This window comes from Tachypleus tridentatus, chromosome 12 (assembly GCF_004210375.1).
Source record: "Tachypleus tridentatus isolate NWPU-2018 chromosome 12, ASM421037v1, whole genome shotgun sequence".
Lineage (NCBI taxonomy): Eukaryota > Metazoa > Arthropoda > Merostomata > Xiphosura > Limulidae > Tachypleus > Tachypleus tridentatus.
The window spans coordinates 17,131,460-17,159,240 of NC_134836.1; the positions used below are offsets into that span (position 1 = coordinate 17,131,460).

The 27,781-nt window shown below is 34.9% G+C and overlaps 1 protein-coding gene and 1 long non-coding RNA gene across 3 annotated transcripts in view; one reads left to right on the top strand and one right to left on the bottom strand.

The window, feature by feature from the left end:
• The window catches only part of LOC143235009 (uncharacterized), a 68,895-nt gene that overhangs the window by 20,482 nt on the left and 20,632 nt on the right, over positions 1-27,781 (top strand). The window lies entirely within an intron of this gene.
• LOC143235008 (uncharacterized) lies at positions 24,627-26,052 on the bottom strand. The gene is made up of 2 exons (XM_076472713.1): positions 25,977-26,052; positions 24,627-25,231 (listed from the first exon to the last, which is right to left on the bottom strand). The coding sequence occupies exon 2, from the start codon at positions 25,228-25,230 to the stop codon at positions 24,766-24,768; it is 465 nt and encodes a 154-aa protein (XP_076328828.1). The 5' UTR covers position 25,231; positions 25,977-26,052; the 3' UTR covers positions 24,627-24,765.

Sequence of the window (27,781 nt, forward strand, 5' to 3'; positions counted from 1 at the left end):
ACACCATCTTGTGATGTTTTTTTGAATATATGTTTAGCATGGATAATTCCTTTGCCTTGCATAAAAGAGACTGCATCTTCACTTGTGGGTAGATCCCAACTTTTCATCATCTTGGGGCTAGGATAAAATGTGGCTAAGTTAGAAAAATTTTTAAATTTGTTACTCATGTTAAATTTAATCACATTACATTTATATTAAATCTGATTTTAAAAAATTAAGAAATTAATGCTCCCCCTTCCCCCCATTAATACATAAGTACTGTCTTATCACTTTTTTTTCATCTGTGTTTTCAGCTTCCCTAACCTTAAGATCATTTCTTTTTTCACAGATCCCACCTTCAGTAGGGATTACCTGGTCTGAGGTGCTTTGTCTCCATCCCACACTATTATAACATTCATAGTAGAGATGGGGTGCTGCCAAAGGATCAGTGGGAACTTTTCTGGTGGTGTATGTGTATATGTGTGTATTATAGCTATATCTTTAGAGGACCATTACTCATGGACTTCCTTTGATTCCTTAGTAGGATTTGGTCTGCTCTTCAAGATAGGAAATGCAGTCACCCATTGTACTATCTCCTATTTGACATTCCTCCAGACACCTGATCACATTTTTACTTGCCTTTTTTTTTTCTTCTAGTGAAGTATGGGAGTCTTTATCACTCAATTCCCAGTTGCTGATATTGTGCCTCACTCAGTGAGAAGTGCTTTAGCAGACAACACTCAATAAACTCAATAGTCGAATAATAATTGGAACCAGTCTATATGAGATCCTCCCTGTATTTCCAGCTTCAGGATGACAATACTCTGTTCCTACAGTTGTGTGCAGTAGATATCTCTTTCCTAATTAATTCCAGTTACAGAAGGTTCTTTCTTGCTTCTACAGTTGGGTTTGAGAGACTTCATCTGTCTCATAATACTGACAGTAGAATGTCTGCTCTCTGTTCTTATAATTGGACAAATGCTGCTTGTCCTTATAATTCTGAATGCAAGTTGTCTCTGCCCTGCATTTACAGTTGAGTGAGTTATAATTATGCCCATAGTACTGGTTACAGGTTTCCCTTTTCTTACAGTTGAGTCAAATAAAACCAAAACCCTATAACGCCAGCTTCAGTTTGTCGTACTTCTTTCTCCCTCAGTGGTTTTGGGAGTTTATTCAGTTATGACTGTTGTTCACTCCCTCATTACAATTCTGGTTACTTATGGTCAAGTGTTGATAACATGGTCCACATACCTAACCAGTTGTTGTTATTTCCTTCTTTTTTTTTTTGTTGTGTTACTGCAGCTTGCTTTTTCTTAACACTTGACAATCATGCAAGAACTACCTTTTCTGCCCATTTAATATTCCTTTCCTCACTCATAGGTGAAGAACATATCTATTCCAGAAGTAGTGTGGTACTCCACACTTGTTCATTCTGGGAGGTTGCTTTCCACTTGGTTTGTTTTTTGTGCATCTATACTGGCCATTTACTTTCACAATGTGGGATTCTAGTTTTGGTGTGAAAGGAGAGAAGTCTGTTTCAGAAATTAACATTTTCTTATGTTGAAAGTATATTTATGATATGTACTTATCTATCTTACACACTTCCCATCCTTTCTCCCCACTAAAACCAGTGTTTTTATTCTAGTACCTGCCAATTCTCAAAAATGAGGATTGAGTAGGAATAACAGAGGGAGCTAGCTGTACTGTTATAGATGGGACAATACTATTGGTGGAGAACAGTCACATGACACTTATATGTTAAGAAATGGTGAAAAACTGGTGGAGTATAAAGACTGGTACACTGATTATTAAAATTCTCTAGCAATGCTTGGAGGACAGACAATGATCAAAATAGCTTTTATGTGAGGGAGGTAAGTACCTATCTGAAATACAGTATCAGTGTAAGCAAATGTAAACATTTGTGTTATTGCAGCACCATTTATTGTAATAACACCTATGACTTCTTTCTATGCCTTTGGCAAATACCTTTATAGGTCTTAACTAACAAGCATAAATGTTCAGTTGGAAAGAACATAAGCAATTTTTTTTTAAACTTATCCATTACACATTAAATGTAAAAAAATGTTTAGAATGTTTATTATTCTATCACAACTAAAATTAAAAATAAAAGTGATGATAAGGAAAATTTAGAATGTGTTTATAGAGATTATTAAGGTAAATGTCTAATGACTGAAGAAAATGTAAGCAAATATTGTTCAAGAAGATTGTATAAAAGTTAGTGTAACTAGTGTCTGTTGGTTTTTAGCTGTAGATGTACATTTGCTTAACGACAACAACAAAAACTATGTTTTTGTAACATCCATTTGGGTTTTCAGAATGGATAAAACATTCCTTTCTTTAGGAATATTAATTATAATGTACATGTTACTGAAGTTTGTTTGAATGATTTCAACATAGCAGTAAAGTATCAGCCACTGTAAGCTGTTTCTATTGTGGAGTCTATTCTAATTTTATCTTTTGTTGATTTATGAGGATCTTAACAGGTTGTTGATTTTGCAACTGTAATATCCATTGAAGCATATGTTAGTGCCATAAAAATTAAGTTTTAACATGGTAATACACAAATGACTATTGTCTTCATTATTCTTAATATTTTTGGCTTGGTTGATTTCCTGTCAGCTTTTATATGACGCATGACAAAAAACAATTATACATGTTATGTGACAGGTTTGAAGAACATCTTTATGTTTAAAACATTCATCATCTAGTTTCTTGAAGCACATGAAATCCTCAAAACCTTTTCAAATCTATAGGTTATAAGTTATGCTTAAACTTTTGAATTTAGTTAGAATTATCTTTTCAGGGAAAAAAACAAAATTTTATTGAATTCAGTTACATTGGATTTTGTGATAAGTTTACAGTAGCAAAAGCAAAGTATGTCCACAAATATGTGGTTAGAATAAAAAGCATTTTATTTACCCACATTGAAAATTTAGATTAAACTTATTTCATCATCAGCAAAGTCTGTAAATAAGGTGTATGGAGATGTACAAATTAACTGAACTTTGAGTGATATTTGAAAACATGAAGCTTATAAATCATGGAGTATGTTAGAGTAAACAACCAGAGCAGTATTACTGTGAAATGAACAATTAGGCCAACATTTATAATGGAGAGTAGGGCTAACTTGGACAAGATGTCACATCTGCTACCTTGGCTTTGTCACATTCCAATTGTCAAAGACAGCCAGTGGTTTTTAACTTGAATTGAATAATTTAGGCAGATGTTCATTACAATTAAATTATGTTTCTTTGTTTTTATATTTCTTCTTACACAGTTTGCAAGGTGCTTAGTTTTGGGGTAAACTGGAACTTGTAAGGAAGAAATAGGGCACTAACATAAAATATTTCATGAAACATAACTCCATACCCAGGTACATATAATCATATAGAATTAATTTATTTGTAAAGGCACATTTTCTGAAAGGAACAAGTAATTCTCATGTAATTATGCCATTAAGTGAATGTAAACAAATTTTGCACAAGATGTATCACAATAAAGAATTTTATTGAGCAACACTAGCTAAATTAAAGTTTAGGGAACAGCTTAAAGTTATATACATAAAGCAAATTTATAAACTTGTTTGAAGGTTTGTCTCACTTGACTGAACATAAGTATGGCTAGTTAGTAATGTGGTAGCATGATAGAACATACAGGGAAAATTATTGAACAGAAGTCTGAGTAAATAGTCCAAGGCAATGTCTGTTCCACAAAATGACTAACAGTCTCCATATCTAACTTAACATTGCCTGTAACTGCAATAAAACCTTAATATTATATTTTGCAATCATTAAACATTTCAATAAAAATAACTTTATGGGGATGATTATCAACTGCAGAAACTATTCTTACTCTCAGCAAACATTAAGGTTTCCAAAACTAACTTGAAAGTTCATTTCTTGTACGAGCAGTTGTGCCTTTGGCACTAGTTTTGGCATGACTAGTTTGATTTGTTCTTTTCCGATTGTTGCCTTTTCTGGCTCAAGGTTTTAAAACTTACTTGCTATCTTTTGATGTTTTCTAAAGGATTCTACCTCACAGTTATCATCTTCATCAAATTCTGCCAGCACTTTACCTACATAATAAACTGTTTTACCACTCTTCTGTGTTTCCATTTTAACCAACACATAACTGTGAATCTTAATGTTGTTGTACTGAACATTTCCTACTTTTAAGCTTGATGTTTATTTTGTATTCCCATCACTGTTATTTGGCATATAATCACTCTCCACAAATGAAATACAGTAAACTCTCATTGTAACGAAGTCGTAGGGACCAAAGAGAATTGTTCATTACAAAAGAAGTTCGTTAAAAAGGATTTTTTTTTCATTCACTAGCCAAGTCTGGTAATGGTAGGCCCTATAACTGACGGCTGTTGCAGTACCGGTAATTGGATTAAAGACTCAGAAGTCACACGTGTGTCAACACTTAAAACACATTTAATGAAATTCAAAAGGACAATTAACAGCACATTTAAAAAAAAACATGTCAAAAAAAAAATAACATTCATAATATAGACATATGTAATTATAATGTACAGGATACAAACACCAGCAAGAATGTCTAACTGGAGTCACTTGAAATATTGCACAATGCTTTTTTGTGAACTGCTGTCCCTCTGGCACTTGGTCACAAAACGCTCCATCATGTTTAATTGAGAGATAAACTGTCCTGCGTTAGTCTGGTGTTCAAGATATCTCTGAAGTTGCAGGCACATCTCATGAGCTGCAGAATGTGTTGGGATGGGGGGTTCCTCATTGTCGTCATCTTCACTTTCACTGTCATTTTCTGGTGTCTGTTTATTTTGCACCATGGCCACAATATCACTGTCTGTCAGGGGCGCGCTAGTGATCAGATCATTATCAGCAGTCTCGTAGTCCTCTGCTGTGCCATCCACCGTAAACCCAGTGTCATTCAGCCGTGTCAAGAGCTGGGCCAATGGTATGTCATCCTCGGGGTCCTCACTGTTTTCTGCTGGCTCTGGAGAGGAGAAGCCACAAGATCTGAAGTAATTGGCTATGGTTGATTGCTTTACCAATGACCAGGCAGAGCATAGCAGTTGCATGGCTTCAAGCACAGTCACAGTGAAAACACTTTTATTGTCTATTGAATCAATAAGACGCTGTAGCAGTAGGGTGCGGTAATGATGTTTTAGATTGGCGATGATGCCTTGGTCCATGGGCTGTGTCTTGCTTGTGGTATTTGGAGGCAGGAACACCAGCTTGATGGCCTTAAGTCCAGTGGGGTTGGAGTGGGTGGGGCAGTTGTCAATTATCATAAGGACCTTTCTTTTCTGCAGCACAAACTTTTGGTCAAGTTCTCTCAGCCACTCGGTGAATAGATCTGATGTCATCCAAGCTCGCTTGTTGGCTTTGTATGGTGTTGGCAGGGTTTTGACGTCTTTGAAGCAACGCGGTTTTGCTGCCTTTCCTAAAAAAAAAGAAAGAAAATGTACATGGTTAATGTCTTGAAATTAAAAATGAAACATTTACATGTCAATAATCTGAAGAAAATCATAAAATAACAACTTCTATAGAAAACACAGGAAAATATTTTTACCTGCTTTTGACACTCACCTATGACAAGTAAAGGAAGCTTCTCGGTGCCATTCATATTGGCGCATACCAAAACAGACAGCTGCTCCTTCGCTCGCTTCCCGCCGTGACAGGAGTCTCCCTTGATAACAAGAGACTTGTCTGGCAGAAGTTTAAAGAATAAGCCAGACTCAACTGCATTGAAGACATCCCATGGGCTGTAGTTTTCTAGCAGGCGTGGCAGTGTTGTTGATGTCCACTGGTTTGTTTGCTCTGGTTCTACACTACCAGACTCACCACAGATCGTACGAAATTGAATGTCGTGTCTTTTTTTTGAATCGGGTTAACCACCCATCACTCATGCAAAAGTCAGTGATTCCCATTTGATCAGCAAGTTTTTTTTGCCTTTGCTTGCATAACAGGCCTAGAGATAGGAACATTCTCTGATCTAGCATTTTTGAACCACAGAAGCAATGCCGCTTCTAGGTCAATGTTTTGCATTTCGCATGCGTTTTCTATTGGGACAAAAGTTGTCTCAAGAAGACAATATGGCCTCTTTATTTTTCAACCATGTTGACAAAGTGTTCAGAGGCACATCAAATGCTTTTGCTTTTTCTGTTTTTGTTTTAACTTTTTTTTAACTTCTTCTATTGCTGCAATTTTAGTTTCTATCAACACAAGCTTGCGCTTTGCCATGATCAATGATTAATGATCTGTTTAATTTGACTGTGATTAGCCTTTTATAGGCCACAGCATGCAGGCTGCCCAGGCATAATCTACTCAAGCCATAACCTGAAAATTTTATATCTAAGCTAATTTTTGCTGGGAGGGCAGGTGAGTTGGGGCGGGCAGGGGTTTAAAGTGTTATTGACCATAATTGTTGTAAAAACATTGCTAGGCTAATCTACTACCCCATCTGCAGTCTGCTATTTCTCAAGTGTAAGATTTTGATGGTGGCACCACACGTTGCGCGGAGACTGACTAATTGCACTTGCTAGCGGCGTAGCAGGTGGTCGGCAGCCGGCAGCGGTGACAATTAATTTAGGGAAGAAGAGAAAAATAAATATCTTCGTACCTGGTTCGATACAAAGGATGTAATATTGATGCTTTTCACACCCTAGGGACTATAATTATACATCGTTACAAGCCGACACCGATACATGCAGTTGGTTCAAGGGGCTTTTGTTACTATGTATTTATATGGACAGTTGGTCGGACCAGTCAACAACTTCGATACAAGTGATATATTCGGTTCTAGCGACTTCGAAACAATGAGAGTTTACTGTACTGTCATCATTGTTGTCAGTGGATGAACTGTCTTTCCTTGGCTGTACTAATAGTTGTCTCCTAAGGTTCTTAGTCAAGAATTGTCTTGCCTTTTTTGCTACTCTAGACTGGGCTTCATTCTTCATATGTTTCATTTCTGGTGTTAATGTAGCTATCATTTCCTCATTTTCAACCACAGTTTGATAAAGTTATTTGAACAACTTGCAAAATATAGCAACACTTTAAATGCTACTGAAATAATTTTCTGAAATCAGATTCAAACTGTTAAATAAATAGCAACATGTTGCTTTTGGCAATTCCCATAGTTGTTCAGCAGAATCTGAAGTGGGGTCATTTGAGCCTGGACTTCATCATTATGAAAATGTGCATGACAGGGACCTAGGTCTGACTGTGAAGATGAGAAAGTTTGTGCATGAACTTTATCATTGTCAGAATCAGGTGGATCTGCTTGACTGGGACCTGGTGATGACTGGTCACTTATCACATTCATTGGTAATAATGCAGCAGTTGCTGTCTCTGGTGGACCTGGTTCTGCCACATCTTGAGTGTTGTTACTGGAGTGTTGATCAGCGATAGGTGATTCAAGTAAATTATCATTGGAAAAGACGTGTTTATTGAATGGTCAAGTTCCAAAAGCCAGCAGTAATGTTGGCTGGAGTAGCAGCTTTTAAACATGCAGCACCAACCAGCTGTGTTATTTGATATATTGTAATGCATTTGCCAGGCTTTGCTGTCATCCAGCTGTTTGCCTCAGCATTAAACTAGGTCTTCATTGGACCAAAAACAGACCAATCTAGAGGCTGGGTTCTATGACTTGTGAGTGGAGGCAGTGTGATAACATGTACTCCATGGCCCTTTGCATAGTCCATAGCATCAACAGACAGATGACTCATAATTATCATTGACTAGAATGACAGGATTTTCCTTGGAAGATTGACTGTGTGTAACAAAATGTTCCATGGCTTTTAAGAATAAGTCATTGTTTTTCCAACCAGACTCAAAAACGAATCCTAAGGAATCTTCAGATGTTCCAGTGAGGAACCACAACCACAATGTCTTTGCAGTTTTTTTCAAGAGAATATCAGGAGAATTAACTAATTTGTAACACTTGCCCAGAGTCACCTCTTACAAGGTAACTATCCACAAAATTCACTAGATTTGGATATTTCATTTCATGTAATATTAAAAGTTTAATAATTAAATCTTCAGGAGCTCCAGTGAAGAAAATATCTTTCTAATTTTTCCTAGAGAATATCAGGAGAATTAACTAATATGTAACACTTGCCTATAGTTCATCTCCTACAAGTTAACTATCCATGTAATTCACTAGATTTGGGTGTTTCATTTCACTCAATACTAAAAGTTTAGTAATTAAATCTTCAGTAACTTCAGTGAGGAAAATGTTTTTTGTGATATTTCCCAGAGAATATCAGAGCTGGCATAGAGCTATTCCAGTTCTGGTCTTTACTCTAATAAATTCAGATTTGTCAGAATTAAATATTCTTCTTCTGAAAATGTTTTTGTCATTTATAACTGTTTCTGAAAGATTGAAGAACTCATTCATTGTATGTCTGCTGAAACCAGATGCATGCATCAGTGATGTTGCCTCAGTAGAATGAACTTAGAGAGTTAAATGGCTCTGCATAAAGCCAGTAAACCAATTCTCTCTGGCCACCTTTTGTCTTATTACAGCTTGTTGGTATTTTAAATTTGTTTTTCAGAGCCAATTCATAAGCTAGTCATCTCACTCTGATTGGAGTTAGGACCATGAAACACCTTTAATGTAGTTGTGAGGTATTTGTATTCTGTAATTTCTTTTCTTCACTTTCATTTAACAGTTAACTATGAGTGTAATAAGGTACAAGTCTGATGTTTAGATCAGTGTTGTATTTCTTTAAACATCTTGCAAGTACATCTTTTGATACTTCATTGTTTTCTACTTGTTGTATTAATTAGTCTTCTTGCACAGCCTTCACTGCTTCTAACAAGGTATCATGTTGCACAAGTTCCATGCCAGTTTCAGCATTGATGTAAGGGGTGGATTAACTTTCCCAAGTATTTTTTTTTAATTTGCATAATTATTTAATGAGTAAAATAATAATTGCAAGTTATAAATGTGTAAATAAAATCCTGTTATTTCCAGAAGATAGTTTAACAATTTCTAAATTTGAAAGATGAATACAAGCAAAGTAAAAACAAAGAGAATACTGTCAGACTCATAATAAAGAATGCAGTAATGAAGAAAGCACAAGAATAAAGGAAGTTTACCTACAGTGTACTTCAGGATAATAAATTTACAATAGTGATATTCTCGGCTGTTCTATATCAAATGCATTGGTAATACCATTGAAACTGACAGAAATACCATGTCACTTCAAAATGCAAGACTCTTAACTCTTGGCTGACCCACAGTTATGTGAACACTTTAACTGAAAATCTGGTAATTGAGTCACAAATATGTTTTTATATATTAGGCTTATGATGAATAAGCAAATCATTGATAAACAGACTACTGATCTAACAAAAATATCAGTGATAGTGGATGTATTTAATGATATGAAATGTATCAATATTTCATTCATAATTAAATATAAGAGTGGTACTTTATATACATACACATTTTCTTTACAAGGAGACTAAACTAGTGGACTAGTATGTATGGAATTTATGGTATACTGAAATCACAATTTGCTCATCTCAGGTGCAGACAAATGGATTTTTATAATCCTCAAGCAATTATTCCTTAGAAGTATAGATAAAAATGTGGATAATAAAAAGGAATATGAGAAGAAATAGAGACGAGGCTTTATAGTCTTTCAGATTTGGGAAAAAAAAATTAAAATCCCTGTATCCCAAAAGTACAATTTGGTTCAAATGTTGAAGTTGTAATACGTTGTGAAGAAACGTACATTTGAAAATAACCAAAATAAAGCAATTATGAGTAGAATAGAGACCAGTGAAAGTGTTTTTTTCAATACACAGAACAAAAAAAATGTTTTCTTATTTAGTTAGATTGGTATCCAGAAAAGGTAGCAGTCGATGTTTTTGAAATTCAGAAGCGTATTTAATCTTGAGGTGCTGAACATTTATGTAAACATGCTAGTATTTTATTTTAAATAACAGTTGGTAGAATGAAGTAATAAAAATATGTAATGCTTGTGTAACAATGGTTTGAAATCAGGCTGGTTAATTATGTGCCAGAGAAAACTACTGGATTAGATAATATGGGTATCATTGAAAACAAAAAGATTCAGCTAAGTGGCAAGGATGAGCAATTTATGGAACTGCTTTTAGCAAAAGTAATGGTGTAGATTGAGATATACTGGGAAGAAGTGAGAAAAATTACTTTTCAAGTTTTATCTAGAACTGTTGTAGAATGGTTCTGTATCTAAACTGGCCATAATATTAATTAGCAGAAAAAGTTTATAATTTGAAAATGAAACATGAAAGCATGGTAAATTCATCAAAATTCAAGGGTTAAACAGGAGCAATAAATTTTTCAAAGTTGTTAATTACAGGAAAGAACAGTGGTAGAAGAATACATTGAAGTAAGCAAGTCTGGATTGTAAATCTCAGATATATTGTATAGAATTTCTGGTTAATGATATGAGATGTTTATCATTCAGGTTGTTGAGAAACAATTGGCTTTATTCTCTCTCTCTGTTGGTTAGAGTAAGTATATTAGTATTAACCTTTTTAGGAGTTGTTAGAGTAGTTTAGTTTGAAAATCCAATACTTTTTGTCAAAATCAAGGTAACTTTACCATTTTCTGTGTCTGGGAGAGTTAAAATTATATCAATATAGCTGGTCTTCACAATGATCCACTTATCTCTTTGCACAGAATAGCTATTTCTCAAGCATCTGTTGCTAAGATTTTGCACTTGTCCCTAGTCTTGAAGTATCTTTCACGTAAATTGCATTCACATGTTTTGTTGTTAAGTGCTCTGGCACTTGATGCAGTCATTGGTAGCAGTAATCTTCCAGTAAGAGGAGGTCAACACATTCTCAATGTCAAGCATCTGATGCCCCAAACACAGCCCAATAGTGGTGCCCCCCTCGGCCCCTCCATTGCTTAACTGACAAGACATTAAGACTCAGTAAGTGCTGAAAGTGAAATAAAAGTTTGACCCCACAACTATATTAAATAACTTTTTTTATTTATTTAATAGATTGGACACGGATCAAAATCAAGCAATGACTGAGTCCTTTTATATATAAATGATGAGGGAAATCACTTCTTTGTTTAATGATAATTAAAAAAATTTATTTTTACTATGTTTTTACTATGAGTTAACAATTCACACTTTGATGTTAACAAAAATGAAAAATTTACTCAAAACCCTTTTATTCAAAAAATTCTCACTTTGATGTTAACAGTTTCTCACTTTGAACTTAAAACCATGTAAGAAAATTGTTTACTTATACCTTAATATTTATTTAATTTTTTGAAAAGATTTCTTCTAGATTTTTTAATTGCAAAATCTTTGATCAAGTCTTCAAAACTAATTTGGCATAACAAACCTGTTTCTATACTTAGCAGAGACAAGGCATACAGCCTATCTTGTTGCATAGTTGTTCTGTTGGGATTTTTAATATGATTGAGTTGAGAGAAGAATGCTCAGCTGTGCAATTTGTGACCATTAATGTTAAAAATATATGCAATGCAATAGAAACACACACTCAGTTTTGACTTCTAAAATTATTTTAAAAGTTCAGCATGACTAAATCTGGTTTTTACAGTTTTTGTTGTACATGTGAGTGAAACTGTTGAAGTCGATAGAGAGATTAGTGTCCAAGTCCTCTGGGTAAGCGTCAATTAGCTTTTGGGAAAACTGAGAGTACCTTTCAGTTTCAGCAGATGAAGTGACATCATTTGGCATGTCACTTAAGAAAGAAAATCTGTCTGCTATTTCTTTGTATACTTCTCCTTTTCTTCTCATCTGGGTTTCTGGTTTACAACAATTGTGTAGAAGATGGTGATACAAAATTTTTTTCTGGCATTCAGATCTATTTCTTGTGCATCTCCATCATTGAGTCCCTTCTTTCTGACATGTTTGCGAGTCTAAGCTGCTTTGTAATCAACAAGTAGTAGTATTTCCTTTGCAACTGCTTCAACTCTTTGAAAGTCATCCCTTAAAATGTGTAGTTGGTCAGCTAATGACTTATACAGATCTGCACGTTTTTAAGTTCACATCCTTATTTTGCAAACATCACTTGCTTTATAAAACTTTTCCAAAATCTTATCCCACATGATCAACATAAAAGCAAATTCTAGCTTTTGCATCTTATTTGCAATATTGGCTGCTTCTCTTCTAGTGTCTCCCTTTTGTGACTGGTCTTCAACTAGACATTCTAGAGCTTCCAAAATCTTAAAGAAAGATTTCAAAATTGCTGTTGTTGCCATAGCATGTGCCTCCCATCTGGTATCAGAGAGGGATTTTAACACACTTTCATTTCCAAGAAAAGCTTTAAGAATTTCCACTGGCTGATTGAAGCTGAAAAAAAAAATAGAGCAAATGCATCATTGAGAAAACATTAACTGCCACTTGACAGCAGTCAACAGCAGTTGAACCTACCAGATTTAGTAAATAGGCTGCATGGGGCATATATATAGCAAACTTATTTTCTTCTAAAATCTTTTGCTGCATCCCCATATAAGGTTGGTTCATACATTGTTAGCAGCATTGTCATAAGACTGATCCCTACATTTTGAAAAATTAAGTTTGCAAACTTCATGTAAGCACTGCAATACCTGGTTTGCCATATCCTCACCGGTATGGCTTTTCAGTTCCAGAAAGGTAAAAAAGCATTCAACAGGCAGCTCATCTTTTAAGTATTGAAGTACAACACTTAACTGATCTATGTGATAGATCTGACGTCGAGTCAACTGACAAGCTAAAATAACCAGAAGAATTTACTTCATCAACAATGAACGTGTGGACCTTCTGAGCCATTGGGTCAATGGGTTTTTCACAGGTGGTTTTGGAAAAGTAAGACGGATTTACTTTTCCAGAATTTCCATATTTCGAAGTGTGTCCTACTAAAAATGGATCAAACTAACTTATGAGCTCAAGCAGCCCTAAAAATAATTCCTATTCTGCAGTGAACCAAATTGTTCCTCGAAAAGCCAGGCCATGTTCAGCTAACGTATGAATAACAGCTATTACACGCTCCAAGACACGTTCCCAGTAATTGCACTCCTTTTTAATTCATTTTTCCGACTCTTGTCGCAAGCCTAAACCTTGTCTGCGAGTTAAGTTTGTTAGCATGGAGTCTCGGTGAGTAGTGCTTCTTTCATGATGATCAATTACAATAGTATTTTGCTGGTTACTGAACCCTTCTCTTTCAACAAAATGAGAGGAAAATTTAGGGGCAAAAAGTTTACAATCAAAGCAATAAACTGACCCTGTTGATATTGAATACAATAACCATTTTCTCTTGTATTGCTCACCATTGGCTTTTACCCCAAAAGAAATGATTTGCAAAATGGCTCATTGTGGTGTTGACAGTCAGTGGGTCAACAAACAATCTAATAAGCCACATCATCAGCAGAGAAATCGAGCCACACCCCTGGATCTTTTGCTTTAGTTTCTTCATCTTTTGTAGATTGAAGCATTTTACCATAGTCCAGTAGATTTTCATTTTCAGCTATTATTTCAACTTCAGACTGTCTTGTAGAGCAACTTGCAGCACCATTAAACTAGAGACATCAGGAGAATTTACAGGCAAAGTGAGCTCAGTTGTGAGACTTGTGCCAGTTGAGTCAGCCTGTGACACTTCAACATTATCATGATGTTTTGACCTTGAAGTGGATAAAGTGGTACTTGTAGGTGTGGAGTTTGGTTTAACTTCAATCTTGTCAGAGTCAGTTGCAGTACAAGTGACTTTTGATGGCAGAGATGGGTTTTGATTTGGAAGATCATGTTGTGTAAGTTGAGTGAAAAAATTAGTCTGCTTTCCAGTCTTGGCTTTTAAATCCAAACCTTTTTTTGGTTCTTTTTTGCCAGTTTTCTCTTTTGTGCACCACTTAATTGAGCATGTTTCATCTTGCAGTCTGAAAAATACAGAAACAAAAATAATAAAAAAACAACAACAAAAGAATAGGGATCATATATAGTTATAGTGATTAGAAAAACACTGAAATTCATAAAGAAAAATGTTGGTAAGACAAACATGCTAAACTCTAGGTCTACATTCAGACAAAGATTGTCAGAAAGTTATCCTAGGACCTAGGTCCATCAGCATATAAACATGAATTCATAAATGCCTTGATTGATTTGCTGCATTCTGATTGGTTGAAGCCCATTTGAGACTGGCTTTGCTCCATTTTAGAATTAATTTTCAGTCATTGCAAAATTTTCATTAAGGTTGTTGCTATAGTAGCTGTATGCAAAAAGCAATGTCAGTGGTAATATGCAAATCCATTGTGAGCCAAAAAGTATTCCAAATCAATTTGTGATCAATAACACATACTGTAGTAGCTGATATACACAGATATTATTTTGTACTGGTACACATGCATAACATATAATCAACTGTAAACTGTGCTGCACATTGAACTACTAAATACTGGGTTATGTATAGGCTAGAGTACCTTAATCCTAATCCAATAATCTGAAGAATGAGTTGTAACCAACTTTGAACTCACTTTTGAACAGGGTACTTTAGATAAGCTAACAAACCATACATCAACAAAATAAGCATATGTCTGAAACTTTACCTGCATGCCTGGATGCGAAGTCAAATTCAAAATGATGGCCTTAAATTGAGAATAGTCCACTTCATTATTCCAGGTTACAGTAGCATTTCCAGTGTACTTACACAAAACTTGTTACAGTATTTAGGCCTAACATTATTGTCACTTAGTTCTCACATAACAACACTAATGTTAGCCCCAGTACTCAGTACTAGCCTTGCTCACATAAGTTCTTATAGGTTACATGTAATCTATGAATGGTGGCATTGCTACAGTGGCACTCCTTTCTAAATGTTTTTCTTGGTATGATAAATTTCAAAACATGTACTCATACACAAAGGAGGTTTGTTGTTTTTTAACAGCAAGTTCTTTGAAACCAAAAATTTACAGCTCAGAAAAGATTCAGTGAGAAACACACTTATAAAAATACTACAAAACACACGTGGATAATGCAATACTAATACAAATAAAACTAAAACAAATAAGACAACTCAGTTATGATATACAAAAACAGAAGCCATAAAAAAACTAGCCACGTCTCTGTACACATCTGTCACTATTTCATTTGACTTGTGTTTCTGTGGTATTATACTCATATTTTTCTGTAGATGTAACTGAATAAAGCAGTAAAAGGTAAAACAAAACAGTTCCACTGGCTGTAATTTCTTATAAATAGCCACAACAGAAGGAATCATTGAGAAAAATTATTCATCTTCAAGGTCATACATCATAACCTATGATCACCCTTTACATGAAGTTTTATGAACATTTTGTACTGCTCTTCACAGTAATCTCTCACAAATCAATCACTTCTAACTTCAGATACATACAGTTACGACAGAAAGTGTTTGTACCCCTGCGTTGTGAGTAGTTTTTTCCTCATAACTTAAAAAGTATCAATATTATGATGATGAAAGTATAGTAAATTACAAATATTATACTAACACACATCTACATAAATTTTTATGTAAATTGAACGACAAATAAACTGTTTATAAACAAATAACCAAACATAGGAGGGGCAGAAAGTGTTTGTGCATCTACTTTAATGGTCAGTTGTGTAGCCTTTCAGGTGAATTACTTGGCGCAATCTCTCCTCATAGCCCTCCATGATCGTTTGACAGTACATGACTGGTATTTTCTTCCATTCTTCTTTACAGAAGACTTCCAACTCTTGCAAGTTTTTCGGATGATGCTGATGAACCCTGGTCTTCAACTCATGCCAAACGTTTTCAATTGGGTTGAGATCGGGTGACTGTGATGGCTACTTCAGAATGCTTTTATGGTTCCTCTGCAACTAGGATTGTACATATTTTGATATGTGCTTAGGGTCATTGTCGTGCTGAAAGATCCAACGACATCCAAGTCCCAAGTTCCTAGCATCATTCTTGATATAAGTGCCTAAGCTATCAACGTACTCTTTTTTTAATGATTCCGTTGACACGGTGAAGGCTGCCTACACCAGAAGAGCTGAAGGAATTCCATAGCATGATTGAGCCACCTCCGTATTTAACTGTAGCGATGGTGTTCTTTGGAAGATTTCATTGCCCCTTCTTACGGAAAATATAGCAAACATCATTGTGGCCGAAAAGCTCGAATTTTTAGTCTCGTCTGACCAAAGAATACTCTTCCAATAGGTAAAGGGTTTATCTACATGCTTTCTTGCATACCTCAATTGTACTTCTAAAATCTAAATGAACAGGCTTTAAATATGGAGTTCTACGAGGACGGCATGCTTTCAACTCAAAACTGTAGAGGTGCTTACTTCAACTCCAATTTTCCTTACCAATTTCTGTATGTCATTATGTGTTAAACAAGGGTTCCTGCTAACTTCTCTGAGAACCTTACTCTTGGTTTTCTCTGGAATTTTGGTTGGGCATCTGGAACGAGGAAGGTTAGCAATTGATCCTGTAAGCTTAAACTTGGCAATTATGCTTTGAACACTAGATTTGGCACATTAAGTTGTGTAGCAATACTGGAAAGAGACACATGAGACTTGTATTTTACAATAATTCGGTTTTTAAATCACTGGACAATTGTTTCCTGTTTGCAATGATAACCAAGCAGATAATGACGGAGACAGCACTAAATTGCCGAAGTCCGTTTTTTGCTGGCTAAATTCCAATAATTATGAACCCAGTGTCTATTTCTGGAATGGTATAATGTAGTTTATTCATCAAACTAAACAAAATTTCTACGGAATATCAGTTTCTTAACACGTTCTGAAATGTACAAACACTTTCTGCACCTCCTATTTTTGGTTATTTGTTTATAAACAGTTTATTTGTCGTTTAATTTACATAAATATTTATGTAGATGTGTGTTAGTATAATATTTATAATATATTATATGTCTATTAGCCTAATCATGATACTTTTTAAGTTATGAGGAAAAAACTACTCGGGACTCAGGGGTACGAACACTTTCTGTCGTAACTGTAGTTTAGTAGTTTCTTGAAACTTTACTCACGCACTAAGCCAAAGAAAACATTTTTTTAAAACAATGCAGAGTAAAGTTGAACATGGCACATATAGACAATTACAAAAAAAAATCAACTGAAGTTGATTGTGGCAGTGAAAGAGTTAAGGGCATGATAGCTAGGAAAAAAACTCTGTGGCACCCCATTCCCTTGATGCCATAAGCACTTGCTTATTTTGCTTAATGGTTAATCCAGGGCTGCTCTATGTGCAATAAAACCCCATACATACTTGCACTTCAAATCAACATCATTATTAAACTTGGTGCTGTAATTAACAATCTGTTTTGTTTTTGTCTCAAATTTTAATAGATTTTGATGACCTTTGTAAATAATTTGATTTAGTAAATTTAATTTTTTAAGTTACTGTCTTTGTAACTGTTTCTTCTCTGAGTGTATATCTGTTTATTTTAAAACAATTGTACAGTATAATATGTTCAGGTTTTCTTGCACATTTTTTCAACCCTGATAACTATCATTTCTGTTGCTTTATTCTTTTAAGCTTACAGCTATGTTCATGAGACCAAAATTTTATGAGGAAAGAGAGGAGATAATGTTCTTTGCTATGGTTGTTTGCAGCATTCAAGAAACCATACAACATAATGTCTTGAAATTTTTCACAACTTCTGCTATGTTCGTGGCTGTTCAAAAGTTTCTTTGTCTGTGGAAGATATCACCACAAATATTTACCATTAATGGATTTATATTCCTGAACCTGAATACACAGTTGAAATTTCCACTGCCTTATATTGCTCTAGCCTCATTATTAACTGTTAAGGAATGCGTCATTCCTCTTTCTCTTTGTTGATTGTGTAAGATTTGCTTACCCTTTCCTCCTATGTTGTTTTTTTGTCTTTATTTCATACCTGTGGTTTTATTCTTTTCCCTTTCACATAAATATAGTATACATGCTGAGCACTTGTCTTAGCATTTTTTGCACTCTTCACAGCCTCCTTTTCTGCATTTCCATGATTTCTTTAACCCTTTATTGGCTCATGAAGAAACCTATTAAAATTGAAATGGCATTTCATTTTACTCGCCTTTCTGATGAACCAGTCTAACTTTTATGCCAGATAAATATTTTCTCTGATTTTTATATGTTCTCAAATAGAAACTTTGTCATCTTTCATAGTTTATTTTATGTGTAATATCTGACATTCTTGATTGTAGTTCTTAATTACTGAATAATATACTAAAAAAATCAATACAAAATAACTGGAAACTATAAAATTAATCTTTTACATTTATTTATTGAACAAAACTTATTATAAATATACTTTTGATTTTTACAAATAAATAAGAACAATTACTGTTCAGTTATTTAACTAAATATTAGAAATGTTATTGGAAATACTTCATACTCAGACTTTTTTAAACTTTTATCCATTGAACAGAAAAATAGACTTTGCATTATACTAATGTAAATTTGTTGCCTGCCTTTAGAAGTAAGCAGACCATATAATTAGTATTTTATGTTCTGTGGAAAATATCACTTCATGCCTTGTGTAGTCTTGTGTAATTTGTTCTATTATGTTGTTCAAATGTCTGAAAAATATCTTTATCAAAATGTGCTTTGCAAACACTTGAAAGTAGTAGATTAAGGAGCAAGGGATAGGTTTTTCATTATTCCTTCAGTGTTGAGTCTCTGCTGGGCTTTGTATGCCTGCAATATCACCTTCAGTGCTTGCATGTATTACAATTTCTCCAGCAACTTCATTTGGTAAGTAGTCTTGATCAAGAATACCCTCATCACTATCAACAGGCTGATTACCAGCAGACGGAGGTAGAAGAATATTGGCTTCATCACTATTGCTAATCTCAGCAGTTTCCTTTGCAGTCTGCATATAAGAGCCAGATTTCAAAATCTTGAAATTCAGATAGAACTAATGTTAGTAAACACTGGACAGTGCAAATCATGACAAATTGGCTATCATAATTTTCAGATTTTCATAAAATCTACTCGCAAAGTAAGTAAGTAATTATTTTATTTCTAACCTAATTAAATATTGTCAGCAGTTTATCATGATGGCGAAACATTTCCAACAAACACTCACCTTGCACTGCTCACTAGCTTATGCAGTTGATCAAACTGAGTAAACATGTATGTGGCAGAAAAGAAACTTGCACATAAAAATATGGAAGTAGCCATCACAACAGAAATAAGAGATGTTCACACACACCTGTCTTACCTTCAAATAATTGAACAGTGTGAAATCTTCTGTGTGTAATGGCTGGAAATTATACAGGTCCTTACATGTTGCATCTGGTTTGCATTAGTTGGTGGGAAATGTCATGACAATATGCAAAAGTAAGACAAGTCCCAACACATTGGTGATGCAGGATACACAACTGCTGTCAGATAAGAAATAAAGTACATTACACCTGCTATTGTTCCAATTTTGGGAATATTATATTTAGACAAAATTGATAAATATTTGAACATTTTTCTCAGTAATATAAAGGAACAATTACCTACCAGTATATTGAAATACATATGGAAAACATAATATTTTTCCATTATAATGATACGAACATCACAAAAAAATTGTCACTGGTAACAAAAATAGCAAAAACAAGTGATCAGAATTTAAAACCTAAAGAGCAAGCAAAATGGCATTGTACATGGTTGCATAAACATTAAACAAAACATCTATGTTGTACATTTATATAAAATTTTAATTGCACATTCCCAAAATGGGAACATTGTAATGCAAGTAGTAAATAGCACAACTTATGGTTACTCCCATTTTACCTTCTTGAATCCTCAATCACTGAAGTTCCTTTTGCCTGCATAGCTGGAATCCATTTTTCTCCAACAACCCTTGCCAGGAATAACTTCTCCCATCTGTTCCCTTTCATTGCTCTATAGCTTCACAATTTGTTATTTTATTTCCTACCTGAAGCCCTCCACTAGGATCCAGATAGTTTTTCTTGCTTATCTTAAATCAGCCCTTTTTCTCAGTAATGTCGTGGTCTCATCATTAATTCTATTTTCTTGCATGGTTTCTGGGTAGTTGATATTAATTCAAACATAGCACACATTCTCCATTACCAACCTTCCTCATTCCTGCTTTTGTGAGTTGCATGTCACTCCAATTACAATAGGTGAGCTGGTGAAGGCTAGTCATTTGAGCTTGACATTTTTTGACTCACAAATGAATTTTTTTTAATTTTGGAAGACAATTTTGCATGTGTGTGTATCTAAGTGAAAACACAGAAAATATTTATGTGAAACAAAGAATTGATTTGGAGACTAATGATAACAACAACATACAAGACTTTGTGCTACATTCATATACAAAATATTTAAGCATTCATTAACATCAAAACCCTAAGAATTGTCTTGAAACAGATCTGAATGGTAAAATGGTTACACAGTGGTCATCTTCAATCAGTGTTTGGTCTTGGTGTTTTGCTCACAGGAACAACAAAGAGAACTGGTAGAGATTTGTCTGACCTCAAGAAACATTTGAGATAACTAATTTTCCACTCAAAAATATGAATTTTTGTATGCTTTTCTGGGTTTCTCTACAGTATCTTAAATAGCTTTCCATGTCCATTCTCTTAGTAGGTCCTTCATCTAATTGACTCAGTTTTTCTGAGCCATTGGTGACTCCTAGAACCAAGCCCAAAACTGGATACTAATTGGATATGTTCCAAAACTATTCATTGGTTGCTGTTTACATGTGTCTTTCCTTACTGATGAGAAATTAATTTCTGTAGTTTGTAAAGTTAAATTGTCTGTAGCTTTTCTCAATTTGTTGGTGGAACTCATTTGATTTGTTACATAACAGTTGTTTATTTGGAACAACCATCTTTACGAGGTTTGTATTTCATGCTTGTTAATGTGCATATCCTTACTGTAATTAACCTGTATGTATGACATATATAGGATATTTAATTTTCTTGTGTTGAAGCATCTATGATGTAACGAATGCTTCACTCTCACTTGCCACAGGATTTTTAGAGTTGCAGTGTGAGGCTGGTAGACTTGTCATTTGGGGTTTTACTTTAACAAAAGGTTATGCAGTCACAAGTGGAGTACACAAGTCACCAACTTAAGGAAATTTACAGTTAGAATATCTTGGAGGCTGAGGTACAAAATCACACACAAAACTTTCATTCAGAATATCCAAATCTTCAGTACCAAAACTGTCTTGAAAAGCTTCTACATTAAAAACGGTAAATTATTTAATCTGACACTACGGCAGCTGATCAGTTAAAACATCATGTGAAATACACTTAGGCACAGTTTAGTCTGTCCAATGTAGTTAACACTTCTAAAATATCTTTCAACAAAGCTGTTACTTCTTCAATTAGCAATGGGGGATCAAAATATTTCATGAAAAATGTATCAATTTTAAAGCTTTAATTTTAAAGCCATTGATGTAAGAACAATAATACTTTTTAAATTTAAAAAAAATATTAAATAATAAAAAAGTTATGACAAAAAGAGTGTCGTGTTCACAGATAGGATTTGAGAACAGATTAGCATAGATAATCCAGGCTTATCTCGCGGCCGCACATTTTTCAAAATTTCGCTCATATTTTATTATATTTTCCACATTTTTCATAATATTTATTTTAAACTTTCCATTTTTTATGTAATTTGAGCCATAGAATTTGAATTTGGCATTAAAAAAACATATAATGAACCACATTTAACATATAGAGACATTTATTCAAAGAAATATAGTCAACAAATTTTGAGATGAACTTGACATTTATTTCTGTGTCCACACCTTGTGAAAAAGCATGATCAATGTACCATTTAAAGCAATGAAAATAAAGATATGCTTTTAAGAGATGTTATTGATGATAATAAACAATTATTATATGCTTTTACACATGCTTTAATAATAATTAAAATATATCTTTCAAAACTTATGAAAAAATTAAATATGAACATTGTTGTGTATTATCTTCCTATCATGTACCAATGACTAAATGTCAGTACTCAATAAAAATCATGCCATTAAATATCACTTCGTATATATCAAGTTTAGTGTTACTTTCCAATTTTGTTACATTATATTTGACAAAAAGAAGGCCTATATCAACCTCAATGGTATTAAATGTTCAGAAGTAAACTTTGGTATAAATTTTGTAAACATTGTCTATGCTGGTAGATGACTTTGTGGTCCACATCCGCCCTCCTGAGACTGGTTCCATTCCTAGATCAACTGAAAGTACAAACTTCTTTTGCACCTATTGAATGTCTTTCCTGTAGGCCATTTGAAGTGGGTTGCATTTCCTGTACAGGCAGAGAAGTTTACTTGAACCCTTCCTGCATCATGTTGTAGCACGAGACCTGAAAGAAATTATATATATATATATATATGTATATATGATTTGCAATTGTCTGTGACTATCCATTTCTTTATATTTTACATTTATATGATTATTTTTAATCAGAACTAATGCTTTAATTATCTTTTCACTGATTTTGTATATATAGTGAGTAACCAAGCCTTTACATTTCATATTATTGTATAAAAGTTTAGTTACATACCTGGGTACCATCCTTCTTGATACGCCACAGCTACCCACTGCTGAGGTGTAAGCTGTGTGTCTTGGGGTGGCAGTAGTCTATCCAGCTTGTCCCTCAGGCCCTTTAGCTTCTTGGACTCGTGGTCTGGCTCTGTCCCTGTGGATTGCAATCAGCTTGTTTGTCTTGGCAGGATGAAGGTAGTAGCTTCTGCCTCTCTTCAGACTCTGCATCCTGGTGTATCTTTCTCAGGCTCCTTGCATTTGCCCTTGCTCTACACCACAGCTCTTTTTTTCTTATCATCAAAGAGACCAGTAAACCAAGTTTTTATTGCTGTGTGGTTTCTCTTAAGAAGATGAAGAGTGCTGTGGTGGTGAAGGGTGCAGTTTGGTCTGCACTTCATACATGAATCCAATGAGCCAAAGTGATGTTCACAGGCAAGATTAGTCTTGTGTGAAAACTTGGTGGATTCAAGTAATTGTGTGGAGGGAAGGTTTCCATAGCACCCCCCTGATAAAAAGTCTTTCAGCTGCATTTGAACTGTTTTAATCAAGCCCCGGCTTGCTGCTGCTAATGTCTGCTTGAGCTCTGCCTCATGCTCAGGATAGAACGCTGTCAGTAATCCAGACTGAATATACAACTAGATTAAGTGTCCTCTGTGGGTCCTAAGGCATGCTGAACCGTCCTCATTAAAGAAAATAGAGGGGTCCTCTGAGGCAGCCTCAAGATAAGCGTGCAGTGGTTGTATGAAATTACAAAGACTAACATATGGTACAGAACCATCTTCTAATAAGTTCCAAAATGGTCCTGTCACTTGAATAAACACAACTGCCATTGCTTGTATAAAGCTGACTACCAGTGGGTCTGACAAGTCAGCTGAAAGTGCCTGGAGCTTTTTATTTGATGACCGCATGCGTAACAAATACAAAAAGTCCTTTCTGTGATAAAGTACTTGTGCTGAGGTTTCAAATAATCCATTAAAATGATTGTCCTTATAATTATTTATTAATGATTTCAAACCTAGTGTTGCACAATGAACTTCCCACAGGTCTCTTAAACCAAGATAGTCCCCAACAGGACCAAAAACCTCAGATGCTGTTTGCACTACCCTTTCTACAATGCAATCCTTGCGATAGTTCACAAATTGGGGGAGCTGGTCACGGCCTAATGCACCTTTCTCATTGATGACTGGGCCAATCTCACCTAACACATTCCTGTGGCAGCCAAGGAATACATGTGCCATGCAATAGAATTTGTTGATTTCTTGTACATCATCTTCTGAAGCATCCTCCAGTACTGAATTTCTCCATTCTTCCAAAAGTATATCTGATTTCTTTTCTGCAGCAGCCCTGTCCAACATGAAAAATGATAGTTTACTTAAAATATTATGTAGGAAAATGTTCTTGTCACCACCTGCCACAACAGCTAGCTCATCCAGATGTTCAGATGTCACATTTGATATGGTCTGGGCTGTTTCACTAGCCACCTGGCAAAAACCTACAGACATTGTAGAGCCATCATCTGCAACAAGTGTTGTATCCAGGATCTTGCGCTTTTTCCTAGAAGTTCCATCTTTAGAGATGCCCCAGTTTTTTGAAGACAAAATTTTTTGTGAAATGAAATACTTGGCTATGTAATGTCCTTCATCATTAATTTCTTGAATTGTTCTACGATTAGACACATTTTTAATGTTATATTAAATAGCCACAGAACAACAGCTTGCATTGCAGGACCTACTTTACTTTGTGCAATGTCCAGTGAACTAAGCTCATTTACAGCCATGCGAGTTTAAATACCATACCGCCCTTTATCATCTTTTAAGTCCATAGTCTTTAACTTAACCTGTTCCTTCAAGCCATCAAGCTCAACTTCTAACACATCAATTTTGCTAACTGAGCTACAAAATTTATTTTTCAATTCTAAGTATTTTGACATTGGCACACAGCCCTCATGTGATTCAAGCTGTTTTTTTGCCCAACTAGCATTTTTCTGTGCATTTCTTTTCTTTTACTTTTCTGTCAGTAGCTTGAAAAGAAGAGTTTTTATTTTTTTATCCATTAATCTTGTTTTGTTGCGGTAATCAGAGAGTTCTAGTGTCTGTTGACAAATAATCTTCTCTTTAACTTTAATGCTTCTAAGTGCCTCTCGTCCTCTTTTATCCCTTTTGTTGACATTTTGTTTAGAGTAGTGACCAAGCCTTGGTAGTTTTTACTAGCTATTTCTAAATCATGCTTTGTTTTTGCAAGTTGTTTTTCGTGTTGATTTAGCAAATGCTTCTTTAAGTTTATCTCCTTATTCTGATCAGCCAGTCTGCCATCAGTATGCTATCAGTACAGGTGTCATTGTGTTTTTGTGCTTCTGTTATAACTGGATGTGGTTCTGGTAAGATATCTGTTTCTTGTGGTGTAACAACATCTGTATTCTGAGGACTGATGCTGTCAAAAAATGGGGATTCCATAAAGGCTTTATATTTAGCGGTCCCTTTTTTCACTGTCCTTTTCTTTGCTCTTAATCTACTGATCCTTATCTGGATGGTATCATATGATTTAGTAATGTCTGGTGTCATCTTTAGAATGATATCTATCAATTTTTTGTCTGTCCACCTATGTAATCTGGCAAAGTCACACAGCTCTATTACAAGACCTCGAAGGAGGCCGAGGCCACCAATAACTGGTAGCTCTTCATCTTCTTCTATGAGAACATCGCTGCTCAATCCAGCAGACTCCAGGTATGGCCCATGAAAAGCCATCCTGAAATAAGACACCATTATATATATATATAATTTACACATGTATGTGTGTGTGTTATTTACAAGGTATATAAACATGTAAGGTATATATATATATTTTCCATTCTCACACAATGTAGGTTTTATTTAAGAATACTATTGAAATGATGTATCATATTTATATACACTGTTAAATTGTAGCTATAGGTTAACTAAGCCTACATTGTTTAATACTCTGATCACTAGATACAAACACAGGACACAAAAAACACATTCTATATATATTTATTTATTTATTTACTATATATAAATTAAACAACCTTTGCTATGTAACGTCAACTGTCCGCAGTGGTACACCGCACAGGCTTATGACGGGGGGAACAGCTTATTTTTTAAAATAATATTCCTTCCATTGATAACAAATTTATCAACAAAAACGTCTGTAATTTCCTATTAACATTTCTTATGAAACATCTCTTAATATAATAGATAAAGTAAGTTTATTTGTTTTTCATCAGCTACTATAATCTTCTACCCAAAATATCGCTCCCCTCCATATAATTAAGTCGCCCTGATCACTCCCGCTCTCGCCAGCCTTAGCTGGCTGGTCAAGAAAGGGGACCAGCGTGCTGGCCTCGCACAATCAAAACACAGAAATCGCATCGGTTTAGAGATCGATGCCGCATAGAAAATATACTCTAAACAACGTCAAACTTGGTCAATATATTCTATGATAGATAACCTATCGAATGATATACGTTGCTTACCTCTAATATTCCCCGAAGGGGACGAATTCGAATGTAGACTTTCTGTGATTCTTTATGTTTTTGTCGAGATATGCAGAAACAACAAACATTCACGTGATCGCAAATCTGTGCTCTGATTGGTTAACATCAATTCAGGTCAACACGTTCCGATTTTCTTCGCGCCAAAACAACACAAAGAGGGGTTGATCTGAATAATTGCGCTTCATGCGCCACGAGCAACTGCACAACTTATTCCAGTGATCGGCGTTTTTATCGGTTGCCTGTTCATATAGTACGCACGCAACAAATAATTTCTTTTGCTATAAACAACAATAAACATTTGTAGATTAAATTTAAACCAAACACATATATCTGAAAGTCACAACATGGTCGTAAAACGAACTTTAATTTAGACATCAAGTTCAGCGTATTTGCAGCAGGCTAGCATTAAAGTGGTCGTACATCGCGTGCGCGGCTGCCAGCGTTGCTACTTCAATAAATCTTAAGTTAGTAACTAAGTTCTCTTTTGACATCATCTTACTATTTGCTCATATTATGTAACATTTGATAATTATGCTAGTTAACTAGAGAAGCTACCAGTAGTTAGAGTTTATAATGTGAATGTTTATTATATTCTGAAGAACAACTATCTTCAGGACCTTAAAGGATCAGGAATTCAACAAGCAGCATCTTTATTGGCCACTGGATTTGTCATGAGATAACTGATTTTTGGCACAAAAAGCATGACATATTTTTTATTTTCTCATTTTTGTGAGTTCAAAAATGATTCGACTAGCACTATGCTTACCTTGCAAGTAGATCTCCAATCTAATTGGTTTGGTTCCACAGATTTGTCAGAACTAAATGATAATTGGTTATTGTTAAAAGCTGTTAATTGACAGCCTGTTCTCTTGTTTCTCCATGTCTTCAATCAAAGTTCTGCCAGTACGTCTACAGTGTCATAGATCTTAGTTTAAAATGCTATAGAGATAGTCATATTCCCATCTCTTGGTTTCTGTTCTCATCTCTTCATTGTCCCCATAAGTACTGGGAACTGACATCCCCTCATTAATTGCAGTTTTTCTCGAGCTGACAAGAAGTTTAATTTCATTGAAATAAGACATATATTGTTTGTTTGGGAGAAGGATTCTACATTTACTTTATGAATTTTTGGGATATCCATTTTTTTCTTTAAAGTATGAGATGATTTTGGTATTTGTTAAACACTCAAATGTTTTTTCATGTGCTACTTCTATATACTAGTGTACTTTGTTTGATTAATTTTATTAATATTGATTTGATGTATTATTGATAATTATCAAATAATTTCTCTTCCATATTATATGTACATATAAATAATTTCAAATATTTCCTTTGGCATGGTCAATATAACCATTTGCAGGAAGCTGGCTGGAATGTTATTCCAAGTGGTGAAGATGGCTTCATGAGGATCATGCACTGTTTGGAATGGACGTCCATTTCTACAGACTTCCCTTGCCATCCATCTCCAAACATTTTCAGTGGGGTTCAGTTCGGGCAAACACCTTAGATGGTCCAAAAGAATCACGTTATTTACATTGAAAAAGTCCTTTGTCCTGCAGGCATTGTGGATTGCAGCATTGTACTACTAAAAGATCCATTCATTTCCATACAAACGAGAGCCTTCAGTCAATAAGGATGCTCTCTCAACATGCCAATGTAGCCAGCTGCTGTTCAATGCCCCTTTATAACCAAAGCACCCCAAATCATGATGGAACCTCCTCCACTGTGTCATATAGAAAATGTCTCCGGTGGGATATTCTTATCGTACCAGTAACGTTGGAAGC

What these genes read in the sequence shown, in the direction of transcription:
- LOC143235008 (XM_076472713.1), bottom strand. Translation starts at nt 25,230, where the DNA reads ATGGCTTTTCATGGGCCATACCTGGAGTCTGCTGGATTGAGCAGCGAT.